General features: G+C 37.1%; 1 protein-coding gene across 10 annotated transcripts in view; it reads left to right on the top strand.

Annotated features, from left to right (window-relative positions):
- Nucleotides 1–26,267, top strand: part of LOC128249702 (uncharacterized) — a 58,468-nt gene that overhangs the window by 20,594 nt on the left and 11,607 nt on the right. For 3 of the 10 annotated variants that reach the window (XM_089347675.1, XM_089347693.1, XM_089347681.1), the window contains 16 exons: nt 283–321; nt 1,621–1,665; nt 3,427–3,465; nt 4,765–4,809; nt 6,571–6,609; nt 7,909–7,953; nt 9,715–9,753; nt 10,680–10,724; nt 11,735–11,773; nt 13,407–13,451; nt 15,471–15,512; nt 16,911–16,955; nt 19,392–19,433; nt 21,487–21,531; nt 24,244–24,351; nt 25,917–26,131. In XM_089347675.1, the coding sequence (XP_089203801.1) occupies nt 283–321; nt 1,621–1,665; nt 3,427–3,465; nt 4,765–4,809; nt 6,571–6,609; nt 7,909–7,953; nt 9,715–9,753; nt 10,680–10,724; nt 11,735–11,773; nt 13,407–13,451; nt 15,471–15,512; nt 16,911–16,955; nt 19,392–19,433; nt 21,487–21,531; nt 24,244–24,351; nt 25,917–26,131 (917 nt within the window). The remainder of the gene's footprint in view (nt 1–282; nt 322–1,620; nt 1,666–3,426; nt 3,466–4,764; nt 4,810–6,570; nt 6,610–7,908; nt 7,954–9,714; nt 9,754–10,679; nt 10,725–11,734; nt 11,774–13,406; nt 13,452–15,470; nt 15,513–16,910; nt 16,956–19,391; nt 19,434–21,486; nt 21,532–24,243; nt 24,352–25,916; nt 26,132–26,267) is intronic. The other 7 variants (XM_089347719.1, XM_089347692.1, XM_089347707.1 and 4 more) reach the window with 5 other exon arrangements.

Here is a 26,267-nt window from a genome sequence, read left to right as displayed (position 1 = left end):
CTAGGCCATGTGCCTCCACATCAGTTAAGTTTAGAACTGATAAATATTAGTTACACTAACACTTAAAAAAAGAGCAGGAGAGGAAGAAAGAAAAGAATGCCAGAGTGCTCCAATTGTCTTTAGAGCTGGGAACTCAATGAATTTGTAAAACAATCAATTGAGCTCAATGAATTTCTGAGACAATCAATATATTTAATTGATAAATAAGTTAAATAAGGGAAAATACAACAATATAATATGGTCAAGTAAATTAAATAATTTTGCAATTTTTCTTTTTTTCAGAATATAGACCTCAACTGCTACCTTGGTGGATGAAAAAAGGTAAACCAGTCTATGACATCTATATCTTTACGCAATTTCAATTACACTCGTACGTACACAATAGTGGGTGCTAGTATAGTATGCGATCTACCACTGTGTCAGACAGGGTTATCTACCTTATCTTTCAGCTATGTCAGAGATTAAAACACTTCAGATATTTCAGAGATCACTTTTTCAGAATCATAGTTTTAGCATCTAACCATGGTCACTCAATGGCCTGAGTGTGTGCTCCACTCACTGGACCCGCATAATGTCGTTGATGGTTCACTGCCAGATGGTGATAACCTATGGCATTTAAATTATTATAAGCGGGTCACTCATCTGAATGAATTAGTGAACCTTTTTCACATTCTCTTTCAATAATTAGGATCAAGCTGTTCCCGTCATGCCATTCCACACAAAAGTATCAACAACCTGAGGCTTGTTTGAGACCAAAATCCCATGGCTGATCAATTCTATGTCCATGGTTCCTGTTGTTTCATTGTTCTGCATCACTGTCTTCGAAGAGAGGAGTGTTGTTGCCATTGAACAGACTGTTGAATAGCAGCCCAGTCAAGATGGTATTTTTTCTTCTCTTACTCTTGTTTTTTGCACACATCTACAAAATGACTTTCTAAAATGAAATTCCATTATGCAGCTGAGGAGTACATTTTCATTGTACCTTCTGTGGTGTTCTCACTACATGAATAAATGGAGCTTGTACGAAACGTACGTACTGCTATAACCTATTGAATTTTTGTTGCTTTTCTTCAAATTTTATTCACCAAATCTCTTGATTTTGTTTTTGGTTTTTACCCTACCAATTTCTGGTGCCTCAAACATTTTAAGTACCACATTTAATCTTTTGATTAAATCTATATATATATATATATATATATATATATAGGTATGTATGTGTGTATATTTCAAGGTGTATGGTGACTTCATTAGTGATGGTGTTACAAAGAATGCAGCCATTGCACACTGTAAAGTGGTTGCTTCGAGCTGAAGAAACCATACCAAAGCAGACTCTGAAACACAATGCAGTTCTTGGATACATCAGCTCCTGCCAAGCTGTCTAACCCATTCTAGCATGGACCATGGCTGTTAATTGATGATGCTTATGATGATGATGGTTTATATATATATTTGCAAATTTGGTATGCAGATTTATAAACAAGTGATAATTGCATATTCGTTAGTAAATCTTTGCTAATTGGATGACATTCTTTTGGATATGTTCTTTGAATATATGTCTTTGTGTTGTTGGAATACTACCATTCCACATATATTTATACGATTTTATTGTTTTCAATCTAGGGATCTTGATTCCAGGAAGTCAACCAGAATGGAAACCTAAACCAGGTATGGATTTATGACTGGTGTTTAACATGCATATACACTAAGTTATACACATATATACAGCCTTAAACAAAACAGTACATATATATACAGGGTGAGGTGAATAAATCATTGTCTAAATTACACAAAAACGAAAATAACACTGACAGCTCATTTTAACAGATATATTTACCAAAATTACATAAAAATATCTTGAAATACTAAAGAATAAATTTATTCAATAAAATCGCCATTGGCTTCAACCACAGCCTCCAAACGACTTCAGAATCTCCAGCAACACTTTTGGACAGTTTCTCTGTTTAAGTTGGTGAATGCTGCCATAATCCTTGCCTTCAGTTCATCTTTGGTGTTACAAAGAGTTTTGTTGGTCTCTCACTCAACTGTGCCCCGCACATAATAATCAAGGGGGTTGCAGTCTGGGGAGTTAGATGGCCAGATGTTAGGAGTGATGTGGTTGCAGAAATTGTCTGACAGCCATGACTGGGTTCTCCTGCATGTGTGCCATGGTGCAGAGTCCTGTTGCTAGACATAGGGTCTTCCAGCAGCCACCCTCTTGACCCAGGGCAGCACTTCCTCTTCCAAGCACTTGATGTTGGTCTCCATGTTGCGTGTGAAGCCATGTGTGTATTAATATATATCTATATGTATGATTTTCTTCATACATATTACTTGTTGTTAGATAGGTAAGTAGATAGATAGATTGATAGACAGACAGACAGACAAATATACAACAGGCTTTGTACACTTTTCCTACTTACCTTCTACCAAAGTCACTCATAAGGCTCATGTTGGCCCAGGGTTACAGGAGAAGACATTTGCTCAAGGTGTCATGCAGTAGTCAAGATGAACTCCAAATCTTGTGAATGGGAAGCAAAATTCTCAACCACTGAGCCATGCCTAATCTACATGATCAGTAATTTTTCATAGGCACTCAGTAAAATATTTAGTTTTTACATCAATCACACGAACAAAAGCAAATTATATAACTAACAGTTTCATATAAGTCACTTTGACCTACAATCATTAGATGTACCTTTTTAAGTGTGAAATTATCTTTCGAAAAAGACTACAAAGGCTAAGCTCTGTGACTGCTCAGCATTTTATGAAAGTATTGTATAGAGAAAATTTTCATTTTTGCCAAGAAAAAAATATTTTTATATCTAGGACCTTAACCTATGAGTGAGGAGGCTGTAAGAGGTATCCGTTAAGATTGTTGTTGTTTGTTCCTTCTTGAGCCATGTCTGGCTCATAACGGCCGGTTTCCTGGTTTCAATGGCATATAGGTTCCCCACTTGGACGAGACGCCAGTCCATCACAGGTGAGCTGCTAGATGCCAGAGGAAAGGGTGAGAGAAAATTGTAGCAAAAGAGCCAGCAGAAATTCGACATTACCTTAGGTTAGGTGTTTCGTTTATAAACACACATCACCTGGTCTTAGATTCGAACCCATGATGCCTCAACTGTGAGTTTGCTGCTCTAACAACTAGGCCATGTGCCTCCACATCAGTTAAGTTTAGAACTGATAAATATTAGTTACACTAACACTTAAAAAAAGAGCAGGAGAGGAAGAAAGAAAAGAATGCCAGAGTGCTCCAATTGTCTTTAGAGCTGGGAACTCAATGAATTTGTAAAACAATCAATTGAGCTCAATGAATTTCTGAGACAATCAATATATTTAATTGATAAATAAGTTAAATAAGGGAAAATACAACAATATAATATGGTCAAGTAAATTAAATAATTTTGCAATTTTTCTTTTTTTCAGAATATAGACCTCAACTGCTACCTTGGTGGATGAAAAAAGGTAAACCAGTCTATGACATCTATATCTTTACGCAATTTCAATTACACTCGTACGTACACAATAGTGGGTGCTATTATAGTATGCGATCTACCACTGTGTCAGACAGGGTTATCTACCTTATCTTTCAGCTATGTCAGAGATTAAAACACTTCAGATATTTCAGAGATCACTTTTTCAGAATCATAGTTTTAGCATCTAACCATGGTCACTCAATGGCCTGAGTGTGTGCTCCACTCACTGGACCCGCATAATGTCGTTGATGGTTCACTGCCAGATGGTGATAACCTATGGCATTTAAATTATTATAAGCAGGTCACTCATCTGAATGAATTAGTGAACCTTTTTCACATTCTCTTTCAATAATTAGGATCAAGCTGTTCCCGTCATGCCATTCCACACAAAAGTATCAACAACCTGAGGCTTGTTTGAGACCAAAATCCCATGGCTGATCAATTCTATGTCCATGGTTCCTGTTGTTTCATTGTTCTGCATCACTGTCTTCGAAGAGAGGAGTGTTGTTGCCATTGAACAGACTGTTGAATAGCAGCCCAGTCAAGATGGTATTTTTTCTTCTCTTACTCTTGTTTTTTGCACACATCTACAAAATGACTTTCTAAAATGAAATTCCATTATGCAGCTGAGGAGTACATTTTCATTGTACCTTCTGTGGTGTTCTCACTACATGAATAAATGGAGCTTGTACGAAACGTACGTACTGCTATAACCTATTGAATTTTTGTTGCTTTTCTTCAAATTTTATTCACCAAATCTCTTGATTTTGTTTTTGGTTTTTACCCTACCAATTTCTGGTGCCTCAAACATTTTAAGTACCACATTTAATCTTTTGATTAAATCTATATATATATATATATATATATATATATAGGTATGTATGTGTGTATATTTCAAGGTGTATGGTGACTTCATTAGTGATGGTGTTACAAAGAATGCAGCCATTGCACACTGTAAAGTGGTTGCTTCGAGCTGAAGAAACCATACCAAAGCAGACTCTGAAACACAATGCAGTTCTTGGATACATCAGCTCCTGCCAAGCTGTCTAACCCATTCTAGCATGGACCATGGCTGTTAATTGATGATGCTTATGATGATGATGGTTTATATATATATTTGCAAATTTGGTATGCAGATTTATAAACAAGTGATAATTGCATATTCGTTAGTAAATCTTTGCTAATTGGATGACATTCTTTTGGATATGTTCTTTGAATATATGTCTTTGTGTTGTTGGAATACTACCATTCCACATATATTTATACGATTTTATTGTTTTCAATCTAGGGATCTTGATTCCAGGAAGTCAACCAGAATGGAAACCTAAACCAGGTATGGATTTATGACTGGTGTTTAACATGCATATACACTAAGTTATACACATATATACAGCCTTAAACAAAACAGTACATATATATACAGGGTGAGGTGAATAAATCATTGTCTAAATTACACAAAAACGAAAATAACACTGACAGCTCATTTTAACAGATATATTTACCAAAATTACATAAAAATATCTTGAAATACTAAAGAATAAATTTATTCAATAAAATCGCCATTGGCTTCAACCACAGCCTCCAAACGACTTCAGAATCTCCAGCAACACTTTTGGACAGTTTCTCTGTTTAAGTTGGTGAATGCTGCCATAATCCTTGCCTTCAGTTCATCTTTGGTGTTACAAAGAGTTTTGTTGGTCTCTCACTCAACTGTGCCCCGCACATAATAATCAAGGGGGTTGCAGTCTGGGGAGTTAGATGGCCAGATGTTAGGAGTGATGTGGTTGCAGAAATTGTCTGACAGCCATGACTGGGTTCTCCTGCATGTGTGCCATGGTGCAGAGTCCTGTTGCTAGACATAGGGTCTTCCAGCAGCCACCGTCTTGACCCAGGGCAGCACTTCCTCTTCCAGGCACTTGATGTAGGTCTCCATGTTGCGTGTGAAGCCATGTGTGTATTAATATATATCTATATGTATGATTTTCTTCATACATATTACTTGTTGTTAGATAGGTAAGTAGATAGATAGATTGATAGACAGACAGACAGACAAATATACAACAGGCTTTGTACACTTTTCCTACTTACCTTCTACCAAAGTCACTCATAAGGCTCATGTTGGCCCAGGGTTACAGGAGAAGACATTTGCTCAAGGTGTCATGCAGTAGTCAAGATGAACTCCAAATCTTGTGAATGGGAAGCAAAATTCTCAACCACTGAGCCATGCCTAATCTACATGATCAGTAATTTTTCATAGGCACTCAGTAAAATATTTAGTTTTTACATCAATCACACGAACAAAAGCAAATTATATAACTAACAGTTTCATATAAGTCACTTTGACCTACAATCATTAGATGTACCTTTTTAAGTGTGAAATTATCTTTCGAAAAAGACTACAAAGGCTAAGCTCTGTGACTGCTCAGCATTTTATGAAAGTATTGTATAGAGAAAATTTTCATTTTTGCCAAGAAAAAAATATTTTTATATCTAGGACCTTAACCTATGAGTGAGGAGGCTGTAAGAGGTATCCGTTAAGATTGTTGTTGTTTGTTCCTTCTTGAGCCATGTCTGGCTCATAACGGCCGGTTTCCTGGTTTCAATGGCATATAGGTTCCCCACTTGGACGAGACGCCAGTCCATCACAGGTGAGCTGCTAGATGCCAGAGGAAAGGGTGAGAGAAAATTGTAGCAAAAGAGCCAGCAGAAATTCGACATTACCTTAGGTTAGGTGTTTCGTTTATAAACACACATCACCTGGTCTTAGATTCGAACCCATGATGCCTCAACTGTGAGTTTGCTGCTCTAACAACTAGGCCATGTGCCTCCACATCAGTTAAGTTTAGAACTGATAAATATTAGTTACACTAACACTTAAAAAAAGAGCAGGAGAGGAAGAAAGAAAAGAATGCCAGAGTGCTCCAATTGTCTTTAGAGCTGGGAACTCAATGAATTTGTAAAACAATCAATTGAGCTCAATGAATTTCTGAGACAATCAATATATTTAATTGATAAATAAGTTAAATAAGGGAAAATACAACAATATAATATGGTCAAGTAAATTAAATAATTTTGCAATTTTTCTTTTTTTCAGAATATAGACCTCAACTGCTACCTTGGTGGATGAAAAAAGGTAAACCAGTCTATGACATCTATATCTTTACGCAATTTCAATTACACTCGTACGTACACAATAGTGGGTGCTAGTATAGTATGCGATCTACCACTGTGTCAGACAGGGTTATCTACCTTATCTTTCAGCTATGTCAGAGATTAAAACACTTCAGATATTTCAGAGATCACTTTTTCAGAATCATAGTTTTAGCATCTAACCATGGTCACTCAATGGCCTGAGTGTGTGCTCCACTCACTGGACCCGCATAATGTCGTTGATGGTTCACTGCCAGATGGTGATAACCTATGGCATTTAAATTATTATAAGCGGGTCACTCATCTGAATGAATTAGTGAACCTTTTTCACATTCTCTTTCAATAATTAGGATCAAGCTGTTCCCGTCATGCCATTCCACACAAAAGTATCAACAACCTGAGGCTTGTTTGAGACCAAAATCCCATGGCTGATCAATTCTATGTCCATGGTTCCTGTTGTTTCATTGTTCTGCATCACTGTCTTCGAAGAGAGGAGTGTTGTTGCCATTGAACAGACTGTTGAATAGCAGCCCAGTCAAGATGGTATTTTTTCTTCTCTTACTCTTGTTTTTTGCACACATCTACAAAATGACTTTCTAAAATGAAATTCCATTATGCAGCTGAGGAGTACATTTTCATTGTACCTTCTGTGGTGTTCTCACTACATGAATAAATGGAGCTTGTACGAAACGTACGTACTGCTATAACCTATTGAATTTTTGTTGCTTTTCTTCAAATTTTATTCACCAAATCTCTTGATTTTGTTTTTGGTTTTTACCCTACCAATTTCTGGTGCCTCAAACATTTTAAGTACCACATTTAATCTTTTGATTAAATCTATATATATATATATATATATATATATATAGGTATGTATGTGTGTATATTTCAAGGTGTATGGTGACTTCATTAGTGATGGTGTTACAAAGAATGCAGCCATTGCACACTGTAAAGTGGTTGCTTCGAGCTGAAGAAACCATACCAAAGCAGACTCTGAAACACAATGCAGTTCTTGGATACATCAGCTCCTGCCAAGCTGTCTAACCCATTCTAGCATGGACCATGGCTGTTAATTGATGATGCTTATGATGATGATGGTTTATATATATATTTGCAAATTTGGTATGCAGATTTATAAACAAGTGATAATTGCATATTCGTTAGTAAATCTTTGCTAATTGGATGACATTCTTTTGGATATGTTCTTTGAATATATGTCTTTGTGTTGTTGGAATACTACCATTCCACATATATTTATACGATTTTATTGTTTTCAATCTAGGGATCTTGATTCCAGGAAGTCAACCAGAATGGAAACCTAAACCAGGTATGGATTTATGACTGGTGTTTAACATGCATATACACTAAGTTATACACATATATACAGCCTTAAACAAAACAGTACATATATATACAGGGTGAGGTGAATAAATCATTGTCTAAATTACACAAAAACGAAAATAACACTGACAGCTCATTTTAACAGATATATTTACCAAAATTACATAAAAATATCTTGAAATACTAAAGAATAAATTTATTCAATAAAATCGCCATTGGCTTCAACCACAGCCTCCAAACGACTTCAGAATCTCCAGCAACACTTTTGGACAGTTTCTCTGTTTAAGTTGGTGAATGCTGCCATAATCCTTGCCTTCAGTTCATCTTTGGTGTTACAAAGAGTTTTGTTGGTCTCTCACTCAACTGTGCCCCGCACATAATAATCAAGGGGGTTGCAGTCTGGGGAGTTAGATGGCCAGATGTTAGGAGTGATGTGGTTGCAGAAATTGTCTGACAGCCATGACTGGGTTCTCCTGCATGTGTGCCATGGTGCAGAGTCCTGTTGCTAGACATAGGGTCTTCCAGCAGCCACCCTCTTGACCCAGGGCAGCACTTCCTCTTCCAAGCACTTGATGTTGGTCTCCATGTTGCGTGTGAAGCCATGTGTGTATTAATATATATCTATATGTATGATTTTCTTCATACATATTACTTGTTGTTAGATAGGTAAGTAGATAGATAGATTGATAGACAGACAGACAGACAAATATACAACAGGCTTTGTACACTTTTCCTACTTACCTTCTACCAAAGTCACTCATAAGGCTCATGTTGGCCCAGGGTTACAGGAGAAGACATTTGCTCAAGGTGTCATGCAGTAGTCAAGATGAACTCCAAATCTTGTGAATGGGAAGCAAAATTCTCAACCACTGAGCCATGCCTAATCTACATGATCAGTAATTTTTCATAGGCACTCAGTAAAATATTTAGTTTTTACATCAATCACACGAACAAAAGCAAATTATATAACTAACAGTTTCATATAAGTCACTTTGACCTACAATCATTAGATGTACCTTTTTAAGTGTGAAATTATCTTTCGAAAAAGACTACAAAGGCTAAGCTCTGTGACTGCTCAGCATTTTATGAAAGTATTGTATAGAGAAAATTTTCATTTTTGCCAAGAAAAAAATATTTTTATATCTAGGACCTTAACCTATGAGTGAGGAGGCTGTAAGAGGTATCCGTTAAGATTGTTGTTGTTTGTTCCTTCTTGAGCCATGTCTGGCTCATAACGGCCGGTTTCCTGGTTTCAATGGCATATAGGTTCCCCATTTGGACGAGACGCCAGTCCATCACAGGTGAGCTGCTAGATGCCAGAGGAAAGGGTGAGAGAAAATTGTAGCAAAAGAGCCAGCAGAAATTCGACATTACCTTAGGTTAGGTGTTTCGTTTATAAACACACATCACCTGGTCTTAGATTCGAACCCATGATGCCTCAACTGTGAGTCTGCTGCTCTAACAACTAGGCCATGTGCCTCTACATCAGTTAAGTTTAGAACTGATAAATATTAGTTACACTAACACTTAAAAAAAGAGCAGGAGAGGAAGAAAGAAAAGAATGCCAGAGTGCTCCAATTGTCTTTAGAGCTGGGAACTCAATGAATTTGTAAAACAATCAATTGAGCTCAATGAATTTCTGAGACAATCAATATATTTAATTGATAAATAAGTTAAATATTGGAAAATACAACAATATAATATGGTCAAGTAAATTAAATAATTTTGCAATTTTTCTTTTTTTCAGAATATAGACCTCAACTGCCACCTTGGTGGATGAAAAAAGGTAAACCAGTCTATGACATCTATATCTTTACACAATTTCAATTACACTCGTATGTACACAATAGCATTTATAACATATCTGTGTGTTTGTGTGTGTACATGATGTGTATATCATCATAATACATACATACTTTTATGGTATATTTTGTAAAGAACGTAGCAGAGTACAGAGTAAAGCTCATTCACTTTCAGATTTACCCTGTGCTATCCACTTGTAGTATTAAACGTACTTCCAGTTTTACATTTGGACGTCTGTCAAATGTGAATAGGTAATTGAAAAAATTGGATTCAACAAGAAGGCGTACAGTTGGACATTAATTTTTCATCATTACAATTATTTCCATGCAACGTTGTTCTCCAGGTGTGCATGTATTTGATTATATATATTGTAAGGTGCATGGTGACTTCATTAGTGATGGTATTACAATAAAATGCAGCCATTATGCACAGTAAAGTGGTTGCTTCCAGCTGTAGAAACCATGCCAAAGTAGACTCTGGGATACGATGCAGTTCTTCAACACATCATTTACTATCAAGCTGTCTAACCCATACCAGCATGGATCATAGATGTTAATTGATGATGCTGATGATGATGATGGTTATATATATATATATATTATAATAATAATAATAATAATAATAATAATAATTTATCAATCTTTGTTTGTCTTAATAACTGACAAGTTGCCAGAGCAGATTTCCACCCCGACATTCGAAACTCGGAGTTTTATTATGGCAACTGAATAATTGTCATATATTATATTACAGTATTCAGATTTATCAACAAGTAACAATTGCATGTTCATTAGTAAATCTTTGCTAATTGGATGACAATCTTTTGGATATGTTCTTTGAATATATGTCTTTGTGTTATTGGAATACTACCATTCCACATATATTTATACGATTTTATTGTTTTCAATCTAGGGATCTTGATTCCAGGAAGTCAACCAGAATGGAAACCTAAACCAGGTATGGATTTATAAATGGTGTTTAACATGCATATACACTAACCTATACAGACACATATACAGCCTTAAACAAAGCAATACACACACACACATACACATACACATACACACACATATACACATGCGTTTGAGTGTGCAATGCAATGCTTATACCATGGTGTAGAACTCAATATACGTATGTTTCTGAATGAAGTATTAGTCAAGTACAGAGCGGTAATAAGAAAAGACATGGCAAAGGAATATCAGATTATTTTATGAATTTCATTAGCTCACAGCTATTTTCACTATAAGATACGGCAGAGACATCGTTGAGTGCCTGAATAACACTTTGCTGTTTCACTTCATGTTTGAAGCTCTGATGAAGCTGCATGTGTCTTCTACTATAGTCTAAGGCCGACCAGAGCCTCGTGATTGGATTTGGTAGATGGAAACTGAAAGAAGCTTGTCATACACACACATATGTATTTATGTATGTATGTATGTATGTGTGTATGTATGTATATATTTGTGTATTTCTGTTTGTTCCCCTGTCATCACTTGATGGAGTGCTTATGTCTTTGTAACTTAGAGATTCGACAAAAGAGACTTATAGAATTAAGTCCTGGGGTTGATTTCTTCGACTAAAAACCATTTAAGGTGATGCTCCAGCATGGCCGCAATCAAATGACTGAAACATGTAAAAGAATAAAAGAACAGAAAAGCATTTAAAGAAAGAAAGGAAAGCCAGAGTACTCCAGTTCTTTTAAGAGTGCAGAGTTCAATGAATTTCTAAGACAATATGTTTTGGAGTAAAGATTGTCTGCTAACATAATTTGTCTAAACCAGGACTGCCATGTTATGTTGGCAAACAATCTTTACTCCAAAGTACTGTTGCTGAATATCTCTCATTGTCAGATTTACAAATAGTAATTTTCTAACAATATGTTTTATCGATAAATAAATTAATGGAAAATACAACAATATGATGTGGTCAAGTAAATTAAATAATTTTCCTTTTTTTCTTTTTTTCAGAATATAGACCTCAACTGCCACCTTGGTGGATGAGAACAGGTAAACTAGTCTATGACATCTTTATCATTGCACTATTTCAGTTACACTCATATATACACAATAATGTTTATAATATCTCTGTGTGTCTTAAGGTGGGGGGAGCTGGCAGAGTGGTTAGCATGCCAGGCGAAATGCTGAGCAGTATTTCGTCTGCCTTACGTTCTGAGTTCAAACTCCGCCGCAGTTGACTTTGCCTTTCATCCTTTCAGGGTTGATAAATTAAGTACCAGTTGCGTACTGGGGTTGATCTAATTGATTGGCCCCCTGCCCCAAAATTTCAGGCCTTGTGCCTAGAGTAGAAAAGAATATCAATGTGTGTGTGTGTGTGTGTTTAAAGTTTTGTAAGTGTTATACAGGAAATCTTGTAACTTTTCAGCCAATGAAAAAGAATACATTAATCCCTCAACTATCACGGGTGTTACATTCAACCCCCGCCTCCCCCACGATAGGTGAAAATCTGCAAAGTAGAAACAGTACTATGCTGTATATTTTTTTTGATTATTTTCATAATTTGTATATATTTATTTTATTATAAATGCAAAACAACACCACAGAGGAATTGGCGTAAGCTGAAATAATAAACCACGATAGGTGAACCGCGATAGGTGAACTGTGATATGGCAAGGGATTACTGTAAACACATGTATTGAGTTCTATTTCTCATGTTTGTTCCACTAAACCTCCCTCTTTCAGTCTCTCTTTCCCTCTCGCTCTCTCTCTCTCTCTATCTATCTATGTATATATAAAGTAGCTGAGTTCCTTTTGAGCATTGAGCCTCATGGAGGCAAGCAGCTGAGTTCCTTTCGAGTGTTGGGCCTCATGGAGGCAATGACTAAAACCTTTGGCATTATGTCGTGCTTGAGAAGAGGCCCCATCAAGCTGAGCAAAATCACAGTCGTGGCAGATACTGGTGTCACGCAAATGGCACCAGTGCCAGTGGCACATAAAAGCACCCATTACATTCTCTGGGTGGTTGACATTTGGAAAGACATCCAAAGCATACCAAATCAGAGTGGAGTCTGGTGCAGCCTTCCAACTTGCCTGCCTCGGTCAAACTGTCCAACCCATGCCAGCATGGACAATGGACGTTAAATCATGGTGATCATGATAGAGAGAGAGAGAGAGAGAGAGAGAGAGAGAGAGAGAGAGAGAGAGAGCGAGAGTGATATGCACAGACACCCAATGCAACTTATATCTCTATAGCAGTAATTTAGTGGTATTTCTGCAGCAACTACTCCAAATCCTATTGAAGACAGACACCCTTAAATATCATCATCATCATCACGGCATGGCTTGAGTGGTTTGATGGGTCTGATGAGGGGGGAGAACTGTGTCATGCACCAAGGTCTACTCTGTGATACAATCATTAGTGATGACTGCTTCGTAACCGAACTGAGAATTTAGGAGAGAACGAGCAATGAAATGTGTGTGTGTGCATGTATGAATATCTTCATCACCATCATCATCATCATCATGACCAAATGTGTGTGTGTGTGTATATATATATATGCATGTGTGTGTGTGTGTGTGTGTGTATATATATGCTAATTAGATGACATTCTTTTGGATATGTTGTTGGAATACTACCATTCTACATACATATATTTACAAGATTTTATTGTTTTCACTCTAGGGATCATCAATTCAAAAGTTAAATCAGGATGGAAACCTAAACCAGGTATGGATTTAATAAATGGTATTTAACATGCATATACACTAACCTACACAGACATATATAGCCTTAAACAATACATATGCACACATATATGTGTGTGTATTTATTTATATATATATATATATATATTTATATTCTTTTTTTCTTTTATTCTTTTACTTGTTTCAGTCATTTGACTGGCCATGCTGGAGCACCACCTTTAGTTGAACAAATCGACCCCTGAATGTGATAAAGTGTAGAATTAGATTATTATCCTGCTTCCAGCTTCAGTGTTGCTGCCAGGATTTGAAAAATAGGGCAAATTTTTTCCCTTTATTTTGTGATTTAGGGGGGACTTTTGAAAAACAAGGGGAAATTTGCGGTGGTGTTCAGTGAGCAAATTAAACACACTACCTAGCAGTGGCTAAAATGTGAACTGATCAAGATTATGTATAAATTTTCTTTTTTTTTTTTGTTTGTTTCCTTTTACATACTACTAAAATAATGTCTAAAAAATTTCTGAAGCAGCACTCCCATTAATTTTATCTACAAGCCATCACTGGTTTCACATACTCTCAAACATCTTTAAAAATCCTCTAACAACATAACAAATGAACAGCCTTATCTATTTTAATAAATCTAGAAGGAATTGCCAAATTAAAAACACACCTCTTACCTTCTCAGCAAAAATAACCAACAGAGAGGCTGACAAACAACAGCCAATCAACAAATGCAAAACACAAACCAGTGAATAAAAAAAGGTGTGAAGCCATATCCACATCGACAAATGTGAATATAAGTTGTAATAGTTCCTACCCAAAGATTGCAGTGGCATGAAACTCAAGTCATGGGATATGAAATGAAAATTCAGTTTCAATAAACTATAAGCTGTACAATGTGTTGAGCACTCCTCTCACATTTGACACAATTCAATACTTGAATAAACAATGTATGTGTGTGTGTATAAAACAGAAAAGAGTTGAACATGTATAAGACATGTATGAGCACTCAGTAGCAGATTTGGAGCATTTAATGTATTGTAGTTAGTTTTTGAAATTCCATGTAGCCATAGCCTGTGTCTTCTAGTTCTGCAAGAGTTGCACAGTACTTGTCTTGTGAGAAACTGAAAGTTGTGTAAAATGTTTGCTTGGAGACAACTCAGATATATGTCCTGAGGAATTATTTCCCTTTGCTTAGAGAAGTTTTTTTTTCCTGTATTAAAAACAATGCATTTAGATATTTACTGGAATAGCACAGTGTTGTCTATTGGTGTAATTTCGTCTATAATGTCATGTGGCCTAACATGTGGATATGACATACAATTGTTATTCATACTGTCACGTGACATGTTCACTGGGGGAATGCAGCCTTTTTTTTTGGTGCAGTTATACATACTGTCATAGAAGGTATGATAATACATGGATCTTATGGAGAACTAAATTTTATGCTTAATATTTTGACCACCATCAACCAATCAAATTGTAGCTTGGCTGATGGTAATTTAAAGCCATAATCTCTCCTTAAAAAAGGAGTCAATTTTCAAACTCCAGTAGAGTTTCTTTTGAAAATCATGAAATTGTGAAACTAGTTAAATAAATGTAAACAAATCTTAAAGATTCCAAGTGCATTTTCATTTTATATATAGACAGATAGATAAATATAGACAGATATATATGCTATTCTCATCAAAAATTAAGACAAGTACTAATATTCCTATCTTGGTATTCACATCCTGAATGGTGATATGCAGTGTACACTTGGACAATTGTAAAGATTTCTCTTGTCATGAAACCATTGGTAGACTTGTTAACACACAAATAAAGTATTTACACACATGATCTCTTTGTATATGTGTGTGTGTAAGATTTGTTGAATGCAAATATGAGAGAATATGAGACATTCTCCAGAAATAATTTGGCCTCTTTTAATGAATTACATAACTATCCTAACATTTGAACCCCAATAATTAGAATGAGAAACTAAAGTATTAATATATTAAAGTAATTGTATTGAAGGAATTCATTTTGGAATTTAACTTTTCAGAATACAAACCAACGTTTCCAATACCAGAGAATTGGTTGAGAGGTAAAGAAAATTTTTGATTTGTTTAACTTTACACACATGCACACACACACACACACACACACACACACACACACACACACATGTGTGAATATATATATATGTGTGTGTGTGTGTGTGTGTGTGTGTGTGTGTGTGTGTGTGTGAAGGGTGCTGGCCTGATGGTTAAGGTGTTGCACTTACAATCACAATATTGTGATTTCAATCCCTAGACCGGGTGGTGCATTGTGTTCTTGAGCAAAGCACTTCATTTCTCACTGTTCTGCGATTACTTTGGCACATGGAACCTGACGCATGGCACACCATGCCCCTGTTGATGGAGAGAGTGAACTAATGTACAGCACAAATATTTGTTTATTATAAACAAATCATTTATGCAGGTCGTTCTGCAAAAGCTGAATGCTCATATGTTATCCTTGATGGGAGAGTCCATCATATATATATATATATATCATCATCATCATCATCATCATCCTTTAATGTCTGCTTTCCTTGCTGGCATGGGTTGGACGGTTTGACTGAAAACTGGTAAGCCAGTGGAGCTGCATCAAGTTCCAATCTGATTTGGCAAGGTTTCTACAGCTGGATGCCCTTCCTAACACCAACCACTCTGAGAGTGTAGTAGGTGCTTTTTATGTGCCACCTGTACTGGCCACAACTACAGTCTCATTTGACTTGACAGGTCAACACAAGTACAGTATATCACCAAGGGTCTCAGTCACCTGTCACTGCCTCCATGAGGCCCAACACTCAAACGATGCTTTTTGCGTGCCACCGGCATGGGTGCCATTCAGATGACACTGGCATCAGCCACAACTACGATTTCACTCATTTCAACAGGTCTTCACAAGCTTGGCATATTACTCAACGATAGAAAGGTACTTTTAATGGGCCAGTTATGCTACACTGGCATTGGCCACAACTACGATCTCATGACTATGATATATATATATATATATATATATATATATATATATAAGTCTCTATTGATTCATCATAAGCTATAATTTACAGGACTACAGGACTCAATACAACTGTAGTGTATTCATTAATAACTGAAAGGCTCTGAGTTACTCATTTCTGATCATCTCCTGGTAAACTAAGCCTGCTTTTCTTTTGAAATATTCAATGTTGGAATATTTTTTTAAAATATGAAATGTGAAATACAAATTATCATTATGCTTATCATTATGTGCTTTCCAACATTAATAAAATGGAGTACCAGTTATGTACTGGGGTTGTCAGTATTGACTAAGTGCTTCACTTCAAACATTGCTTGCTTTGTGTATAAATTAGATACAGTTATGTTTACATGATGGTCTGAAATGATTTAACAATTGATTTACATGTGTTAATTAAATAGCTGATTAGCTAATTGTTTTACCTTTTAAATTTCTTTAGGGAGATATTATCCGAAAAGTGAACCAGAATGGAGACCAAGAATAGGTATGTATACAAAGTTCTAAAATACTCACCAGCATATACACACACACATATAGAGAGATTGATAGATACATATGTATATATATAAGTAAATATATAAATATAAATATATGTATGTGTGTGTGTGTGTGTATATATATATATATATATATATATATATATATATATATACATATTATTAAAGTTAGATAAAGCCAGTTTATGGGACTATCTTAGGTTTTGCATCCATAAAGGGCTTTATGGTGTATCAGCAGATCCCAAAACCTGTTGGCTAAGGGCCTCTCTAGCAAGTGGCCTCTCTAGAATATGGAGGAAGAAAGGACCCCGTATTTATATATTTATATATCATAATTTAACATCTCTTTTTCGATGCTGTCATGGGTTGGATGGCTCAACATGAACTGATGAGTCAGAAGACTGCACCAAACTCCAATGCCTACTTTGGCACGGTCTCTACTGCTGGATTCCCTTCCTAATGCCAACCACTTCACAGAATGTTCAGGGTTTTTTTGTCATGGCATCAGCACTGCTGAGGTCACCAAATGCCTAGAAGACAAGACACCTCGACTGAGTGGGGAACCAAGGTAGAATTGGGATAAAGGAGTGCAGACTGATCTCAGGGCGGCAAGCTGACAGAATCGTTAGCACGCCAGGTGAAATGCTTAGCGGTATTTCATCTGCTGTTACGTTCTGAGTTCAAATTCCGCCGAGGTCGACTTTGCCTTTCATCCTTTCAGGGTCAATTAAATAAGTACCAGTTACACATTGGGGTTGATGTAGTCAATTTAATCTTTTGTCTGTCCTTGTTTGTCCTCTCTATGTTTAGCCCCCTGTGGGCCAATAAAGAAATCAATATAATGTATCTCACATAAGAGTTGACAAAGAATGAGGTTTGTCCTTAATTGACAATAAGCTGTATTGAAGAAGACCTGACCAGTCATGCAAGCACGATGAATCTGAATTGGGTACAGTATTAAAGGATATGGAAGTATAATGGTTGTGGTAGTGGTGGTGGTGGGGGGGGGGGGGGTTGAAAACATGGCTCCCTCATCTGGAAAGAGTGAGATATATATTATACTAGCAGAGGCACCCGGCGTTGCTCAGGAATGAAATTGTTGTTTATATACTTGAAGAAAAAAAGGCAAAATATGCTGTATAGAAATTTGAGAGGACATTCTGTAGATGGACTCTCAGATGAATGATGGCTGGGCACCTCTCATGAATGGGGAAAATTGAAGATGTGCCAAAAAGATGGTACTTGGAAACTTTTACGAAAATTAAAATGGGGGTTAAATGAAAAAAATGATTTACGTGAATATCCTCACAAGAGTAATTGAAATAAATGGCGATTGTGGAACCCCCCACGCACGCACGCATGCATACACACGTGTGTCTTTGTAAATATGTTTGTATACATTTATGTATGTGTGTGAGTGAGAGAGAGAGGTTTGTTGTCATGTATACGTACATGCATAACTATACATAGATCTTTGGATGTATGCATATGACAACACAGCCCTTGACTCACTCACACTCTGTCTCTTACAAACACGCACGCGCGCGCATACACACGTGTGTCTTTGTAAATATGTTTGTATACATTTATGTATGTGTGTGTTTGTAAGAGACAGAGTGTGAGTGAGTGAAGGGGTGTGTGTGTGCGTGTGTATGTGTGTGAGACAGAGTGAGAGAGCGGTGTGTATGTAGTATTTACTTTCTCTCTCTCTCTCTCATACACACGAACACACACGCGAACACACAAAATAGAGAGTGAAGCTTTTTGCCGTTGTTACGTCAATACCGGAAGTTGACATTGAGGAACCTTTTTAAAGAAGTGAATCTTAAATATAAAGCAATATTATTTATTTTTAATTAAAAAAATCAAATGAAGAGCCTTAGACTTGTCCGAGGTCAAATTATTCACGCATCACAAGTATGGAAGCATTTGGTGAAGTCGATTTCACGTGAAAAGCGATTACACACACATCTCTGTTTTATATATAGTATAGATATAGATATATAGCATCATGCCTGAAACTCAGAGTACCAACGAATTTGAATCAAACTGTTTTGATCCATATATATATATATATATATATATATATATATATATATATATATATATATATACACAATATATATATATATATATATATATATACACACACACACACATATATATATAGGCTACCTAAAGTTTTTATTCTAAGAATGCCACTCACAAGGCCTGGAGCTTTAGTAGAAGGTGCTTTTCCCAAGGTGCCACATGGTGGGACTAAACCTAAAACTAGATGGTTGCAAAGTAAGATTTTTAACCACACAGCCATGCCTGGTAACTTTTTCTTTTTTTGTTTGTAACATCAGATTTGTTTCCTTTCATTATCAGATCGATGTAATTAATAACTTATTAGTTGACTTCTTTTTTGTTTTTTCTTCCAGCAATTAATCCACAACCACGTCCAGAATGGAGAATGTGGCCAGGTTAGTAAATAAAGTTTTAAAATACACAGATACATACACACACACACACACACACACACACACACACACATGTATGGATACACACATACATGTTGTCTTTCTATATATATATGTATATATATATATATATATATATATATATATATATATATATATATATATATATATATATAGGAGGTACAAGCCCTTACACACACGACAGTAACTTCCGCCTACCAAATCCAATCACAAGGCTTTGGTCTGCCCAAGACTATAGCAGAAGACACTTGCCCAAGGTGCCACGCAGTGGGACTGTACACAGAACCATGTGGTTGGGAATCAAGCTTCCTCACCGCACAATCATGCTTGTACTTAAATATGAATTAGAAGCAGCTAAGTGTTGTAACCATTCGAATGTGATCGTTGCCAACGTCACCTTACTGGCACATGTGCCAGTGGCATATGAAAAGCAACATTTGAGTATGGTCGTTGCCAGTGCCGCCAGACAGGTTCCCATGCAGGTAGCACATAAAAAACACCTTTTGAGTGTGGTTGTTGCCAGAAACACCTGACTGTCCCTCTTGCCAATGGCATGTAAAAGCACCCACTACACTCTTGCAGTGGTTGGCGTTAGGAAGGGCATCCAGCTGTAGAAACTCTGCCAGATTAGATTGGAGCCTGGTGCAGCCATCTGGCTCACCAGTCCTCAGTGAAACTATCCAACCCATGCCAGCATGGAAAGCGGATGTTAAACGACGACGACAATGATGATGATATTCTATGTATGTACTTTGCTATTTTTCCACAGTTTCTACAGCTGGATGCCCTTCCTAACGCCAACCACTCCGAGAGTGTAGTAGATGCTTTATATGTGCCACCAGCAAGAGGGCCAGTCAGGTGGCACTGGCATTGATTACGCTTGAATGGTGCTTTTACATGCCACTGGCAATGACCATGCTTGAACGGTGCTTTTTATGTGCCACCAGCATGGGAGTCAGTCAGGCAGCACTGGCAACGACCACGCTTGAATGGTGCTTTTTACGTGCCACCAGCATGGGAGCCAGTCAGGCGGCACTGGCACGGGACGTCTTTATATTTTCAAACAAGGGAGCTAGTGCCCCCACTTAACTTTGAGCTGTGTTGGGACTGTATCTCCCTTGTTTGAAAGTATAAGGACACATTTAGTGTGTCGATAGCTAGCTGGTGAAGATGTTTTCCTGGGTCTAAATAGCAGTAACATTTGTCCTAACCACGACTGCCACTTTAAGTGGCAAATGAACATGTTTCTCATTCAGAGACTTAGAAATAATAATTTGTCTATTTATACACACACACACACACACACACATATCATGGAGGCAATGACTAGTGAGCGAGACCTTTGGTGATGTGATGTGCATGAAGCCAAGTGAAATCATAGTCGTGGCTGATGTTGGTGTGACATAACTAACACCCATGCTGGTGGCATGTAAAAAGCACCTTTTGAGCGTTGGGCCTCACAAAGACAAAGTGGCTGAGCTCCTTTCGAGTGTTCAGTCTCATGAAGGCAATGACCGAGATCTTTGGCATTATGTTATGATTGAGACGAAGACCCATGAAGCCAAGTAAAATCACAGTCATGGCAGATACCGGTGTCATGTAAATGGCACCCATGCCAGTGACACGTGAAATTTATCCATGGCACCCTGTGTATACATATAAATATATATATATGTATGCACGTGTGTGTGTCTCTTTGTTTTGACTTCAAGACAAGAATGTTGTAAAGGTGTGTCATAGTCATGCAAGTGATGTAACTTCATTTCCAATCTTCCGTGAAAACATGTCCGGAAACAGGAGAGAGCTAACAACAGGAAGGACATCAAACTTCAGAAAATTCTTCATCAAATTTCATCTAACTCCTGAAAGCATGTAAAAGTAGATATTAAAATGATGATGATGACGATGATGACAATGATGATACACACACACATATAAAAACCCACATAAGATCAGAATGAACAGTAACACTCAATAATTTATCACCTTGTGTTTATTAATAACTAGTTGATTATTTTCTGTTTTTGTTTTACAGGATCATACTTTCCGAAAAGTGAACCTGAATGGAGACCCACACCAGGTTTGAATTCAAAGTTTAAATCTTTTGTTACTAACCCGGCTGAAACCGGCTCTGGTTCTGAATACAAATGTCTTGTTTTCATAAGTTTTGAATTAAAATCTTCCATCAAACCTTAGTCACAATTTGTGTTCCTAACACTAGCTTAATGATAACTAAGTTATTTTACTAAATTCTTTGTTATAGTCAAAATAATTGAAAGAAACACAGAGCATCTCAACAGAAATATAGTAACGAAAGGGTTAAAATATATAATAGAGAAACAATTCTTAACCCTTTTGAAACTAACCCGGCTGAAACTGTCTCTGGCTCTGTAGTACAAGTGTCTTGTTTTCATAAGTTCTGAATTAAAATCTTCCACCAAACCTGAGTCTCAATTTATGTTCCTAACACTAGCTTATCCTTCATGTCGAGGTTCATCACCAATAATGAGAGTTGGGTCTATGGGTACAACCCTGAGACAGAGGAGCAGTCATCACAATGGAAGAGCCCTTCATCTCCACAACTGAAGGAGGCACAGCTTAGCCACAGAACAATCAAGTGCATGCTCATGGTATTTTGCATAAAGAATTCACCCTCCAGGGCCAGACCATCAATTGAGAGTTCTACTGTGAGGTTTTGAAGCGTTTGAAGGAGGACATCTGGTGAAAGCGACTGGGTCTGTGGAGCGTGAAGAATTGGATTTTTCATGACAATGCACTCTGTCGCTGAACTCTCCTCATTTGTCAGCTTTACTCCAAAAACACCATGTTGTTACTTCTGCACTTGCCCTATTTGTCAGATTTAGCACATGCAATCTTCGATCTCTTCCTCAAGATGAAAATGCACTTCAAAGGTCACTGTTTTAACACTGCTGTTGAGATCAAGAGTGAATCTCAGACGGACTTTGACTCACTTATGGAAAAGGACTTCCAGGCCAAATTCTAAAAGTGGCAGGAACACTGCGACCAGTGTATTGCTATGCAAGGTGACTATTTCAAAGGAGATGAGGTTAAAACTTTGGTAAAGAAGTTATTTTTTATTAAACATAACAAGTCCTGGAGCTGTCTGACGCCACCTTGTAATTATTAAACAGTTGACTGTGGCTCAGCAAAGCTGTGTGTGACTGCAATGGCTGTGGTGCAGAAACAAGTGTTGTGATCTACTACTTGAGCCTGTTAAATTCTATCTTCGTGTTATATTATCCTTGTCTGTATATATATATATATATATATATATATATATATATAGAGAGAGAGAGAGAGAGAGAGAGATAGATAGATAGATAGATATTGTCTGAATTTTATTGTGTTAATTATCCATCACGGCTGGTCTTACCAATCGGTTTCGTGTGAAATTATATAATGGTGTGTTAGGCAACAAACCAGTTATATAATATACGCTCGTCAGAGATAGCTGACATATACACACATAAAATCACTGTGAACTGGCATTGTTTGATAAGTTAGTTTTGTGATTATTCAAAGTTTCAAAAATTATTGTATTTATAAACTGTAATTATCTCATAAAAAGTGTAACTTCATGGCAGCAAGAACAATGTTGATATATTGTGTTCGCTGTTATATGCATTTTGATATCACAGTCAATACCAAATATCTAAAAGTTCGGATATAATGAACTCAGAGAAAAAAATCCAACTGCTAAAAGTTTGAAGTGAATATATTTGATTTTGAATTCAAATTGAATTTGTATCCTTTTTTCTGTCAATTCAATCATCATCATCGTTTAACGTCCGTTTTCAATGATGGTATGGATTGAACGGTTTGACTGAGGTCTGACAAGCCAGAAGGCTGCACCAGGATCCAATCTGATCTGGCAATGTTTCTACAGCTGGATGTCCTTCCGAATGCCAACTACTCTGAGTGTGTAGTAGGTGTTTTTTATGTACCACCGAAACGGGAGCCAGTCAGGTGGCCCTGGCATCGATCACATTTGGTAGTGCTTTTTACATTCCACCAGCACAGGAGCCAGTCAGGAAGTACTGGCATCAATCACGTTTGGATGGTGCTTTTTACGTGCCACCGGCATGGGAGCCAGTCAGGGGGTACTGGCATCAATCACATTTGAATGGTTCTTTTTATGTGCCACCGGAACGGGAGCCAGTCAAGCAGCCCTGGCATCGATCACATTTGGGTATTGGTTTTTACGTGCCACTGGCACAGGAGCCAGTCAGGTGGCCCTGGCATTGATCATGTCTAAATAGTGCATTTTACATGCCACTGGTATGGGAGCCAGTCAGGGAGCACCGGCATTGATCACGTTTGGATAGTGCTTTTTATATGCCACCGGCACAGGAGCCAGTCAGGTGGCCCTGGCATTGATCATGTCTAAATAGTGCATTTTACATGCCACTGGTATGGGAGCCAGTCAGGGAGCACCGGCATTGATCACGTTTGGATAGTGCTTTTTATATGCCACCGGCACAAGAGCCATTCAGGGAGCACTGGCATTGATCACATTCGGGTAGTGCTTTTTACGTGCCACTGGCACAGGAGCCAGTCAAGTGGCCCTGGTATCGATAAATACATATCTTTCTCAGTTATAATTTTTAATACTTGAAGTGCAGTATAAATGTTGTATAAAATCTGTTTGTTTGATGGTCTCTTCTTTAATAACCTCACCAATTGTCGTTCTTTTGTCTGTTTGTTTGTTAATCGAAATACACTTCAACATTAATTTTCATATTTATAACCATTTCTTCTTGAAATATTGTAGTATACCCACCGGTATATCCAGTTTATCCATTACCAGTGATGCCAAGGTATCCTTATCCATACAGCTATCCAAGTTTTCCACTTTCGGGGCAGCCTGGCTTTCCTTATAGTAAGTATTGAGGTTATGTGAATATTTCTGAGTAGTATAGTAGAAATGCATTACTTTCATTGTATATTCATGTTTAGAAGATTCAAATATGTAGAGATGTCAGTATGTGACAACCTACAATTTTACAATTGCATGCGAGAAAGAGAGGTCACCATCTTGTATGTAAAACGATAAGAAAAATAAGAGCTTGTGAGACGTTCATAAGTCATAACATATTTATTACTGGATGTAATGCGTTAACATATAAGAATGGTTTGAAAGAAAAGGCTTGTAACATATTACATGAACATACTTTGCAACCATATGTCTCAAAGCTAACGAGGTGAATATGCGTGCATGTGTGTGTGTGTGTGTGTGCAAATGGCGTGGCTCAATGCGTATGCCTAGGAACTGACAGGCAAAAGGAGCGTGAAATTAGAAATGTGTTTGCTTTATATAAGGGATGAACTGGAAGATCCTAACTTCCATGTCATCCGGATGTTAATTGAGAGCTTCTAGAATATCTGAGAATTTTCGAGAAGGTTGAGGGAGATTATTCTCGTTAGATCCCTTTTTCATTTTGCTTTACTGCTTGACCACCAGGGGTCACTACAAATCCGAACTTGAATAAAAAATACATTAAATAAATTAAATAAAATAAGTCTAGTAAGATAAGTCTCTTCCTATAGATGTTTCTACCCCTTCTAGCTATGTCATCTCTTCATCGTGTAGGTGATTCAAACTGCCCATGACTATATATAAAGAGTAAATTTTATCATACCATTCATATTGAGAAATGTTTTAACTGAAGAAGATGTTTTGTAAGAGATGAAGTCCTTCTTATCAAATGACTGAAACAATTAAAAGAGTAATCCTGCGACAGACTGGCATCTTTCCAAGTGGGGGCTACATATGCCATTGAAACCAGGAAAATGGCTCTCGTGAGCCTGGCGTGGCTCGAGAAGGAAATATTTATTTCATTTCATTTTTCCACACAGTTGCCATCTAACAAATTCCCTCTCATGAAATTGGTTTGCTGGAGCTACAGTCTAAGTCACTTATCCAAAGGGACACATAGTTTCAAAGTGAACTTCTGAACCTCACAGCCATTCCTGCAGTGGTTGTGTGGTTTTTTTATTCTTTTATTCTTTACTTGTTTCAGTCATTTGACTGCGGCCATGCTGGAGCACCACCTTAAAGGGTGTTAGTCAAAGAAATCACCCCCAGGACTTATTCTTTGTAAGCCTAGTACTTATTCTGTTGGTCTCTTTTGCCAAACCGCTAAGTTACAGGGACATAAACACACCAGCATCGGTGGTCAAACAGTTGTGGGGGGGGGGGATAAACAGAGACACACACACATAAATATATACATATATATATGATGGGCTTCTTCCAGTTTCCATCTACCAAATCGACTCACAAGGCTTGCCCAAAGTGCCACACAGTGGGACTGAACCTGAAACCATGTGGTTGGGAAGCAAGCTTCTTACAATACAGCCACTCCTGCGCCTATATATATATATTTTTTACATAAATTTTACTTCTGTTGATGATCTGCTAATTTCTTTATCTCTCTGTTTCAGGACAACCACCTATGCCATATGTACCAATACCTTCAGCTTACCAGTCTCATGTACATCCTTACGGTAGTTTTATGAAGCCATCTTATCCACCAAAAGCACCCTATCCTTATAAGCCGATGCCAAAGAATCCGCTAAACAGCAATTGGTTGAAACAACTTTTAAAAATAAAAGCAATGAGACCATCTAACATTGAAATAAATAATGCAGCTCAATCGGTATTTATTAATGATTTCTTCTGTTTTTTTTATTTAAGGGAAGTGATGAACTAGCAAGATTATTAGCATCAGACAAAGTGCTTCTTGCTGTTCTTTGCAGGAGGTCAATGAAATAAAGCACCAGTCAAGCACTGGG

The sequence above is a fragment of the Octopus bimaculoides genome, chromosome 1 (assembly GCF_046866305.1).
Source record: "Octopus bimaculoides isolate indiv1 chromosome 1, ASM4686630v1, whole genome shotgun sequence".
Lineage (NCBI taxonomy): Eukaryota > Metazoa > Mollusca > Cephalopoda > Octopoda > Octopodidae > Octopus > Octopus bimaculoides.
The sequence above is the reverse complement of the archived record's forward strand: the minus strand, read 5'-3'. Positions and strand labels throughout refer to the sequence as shown.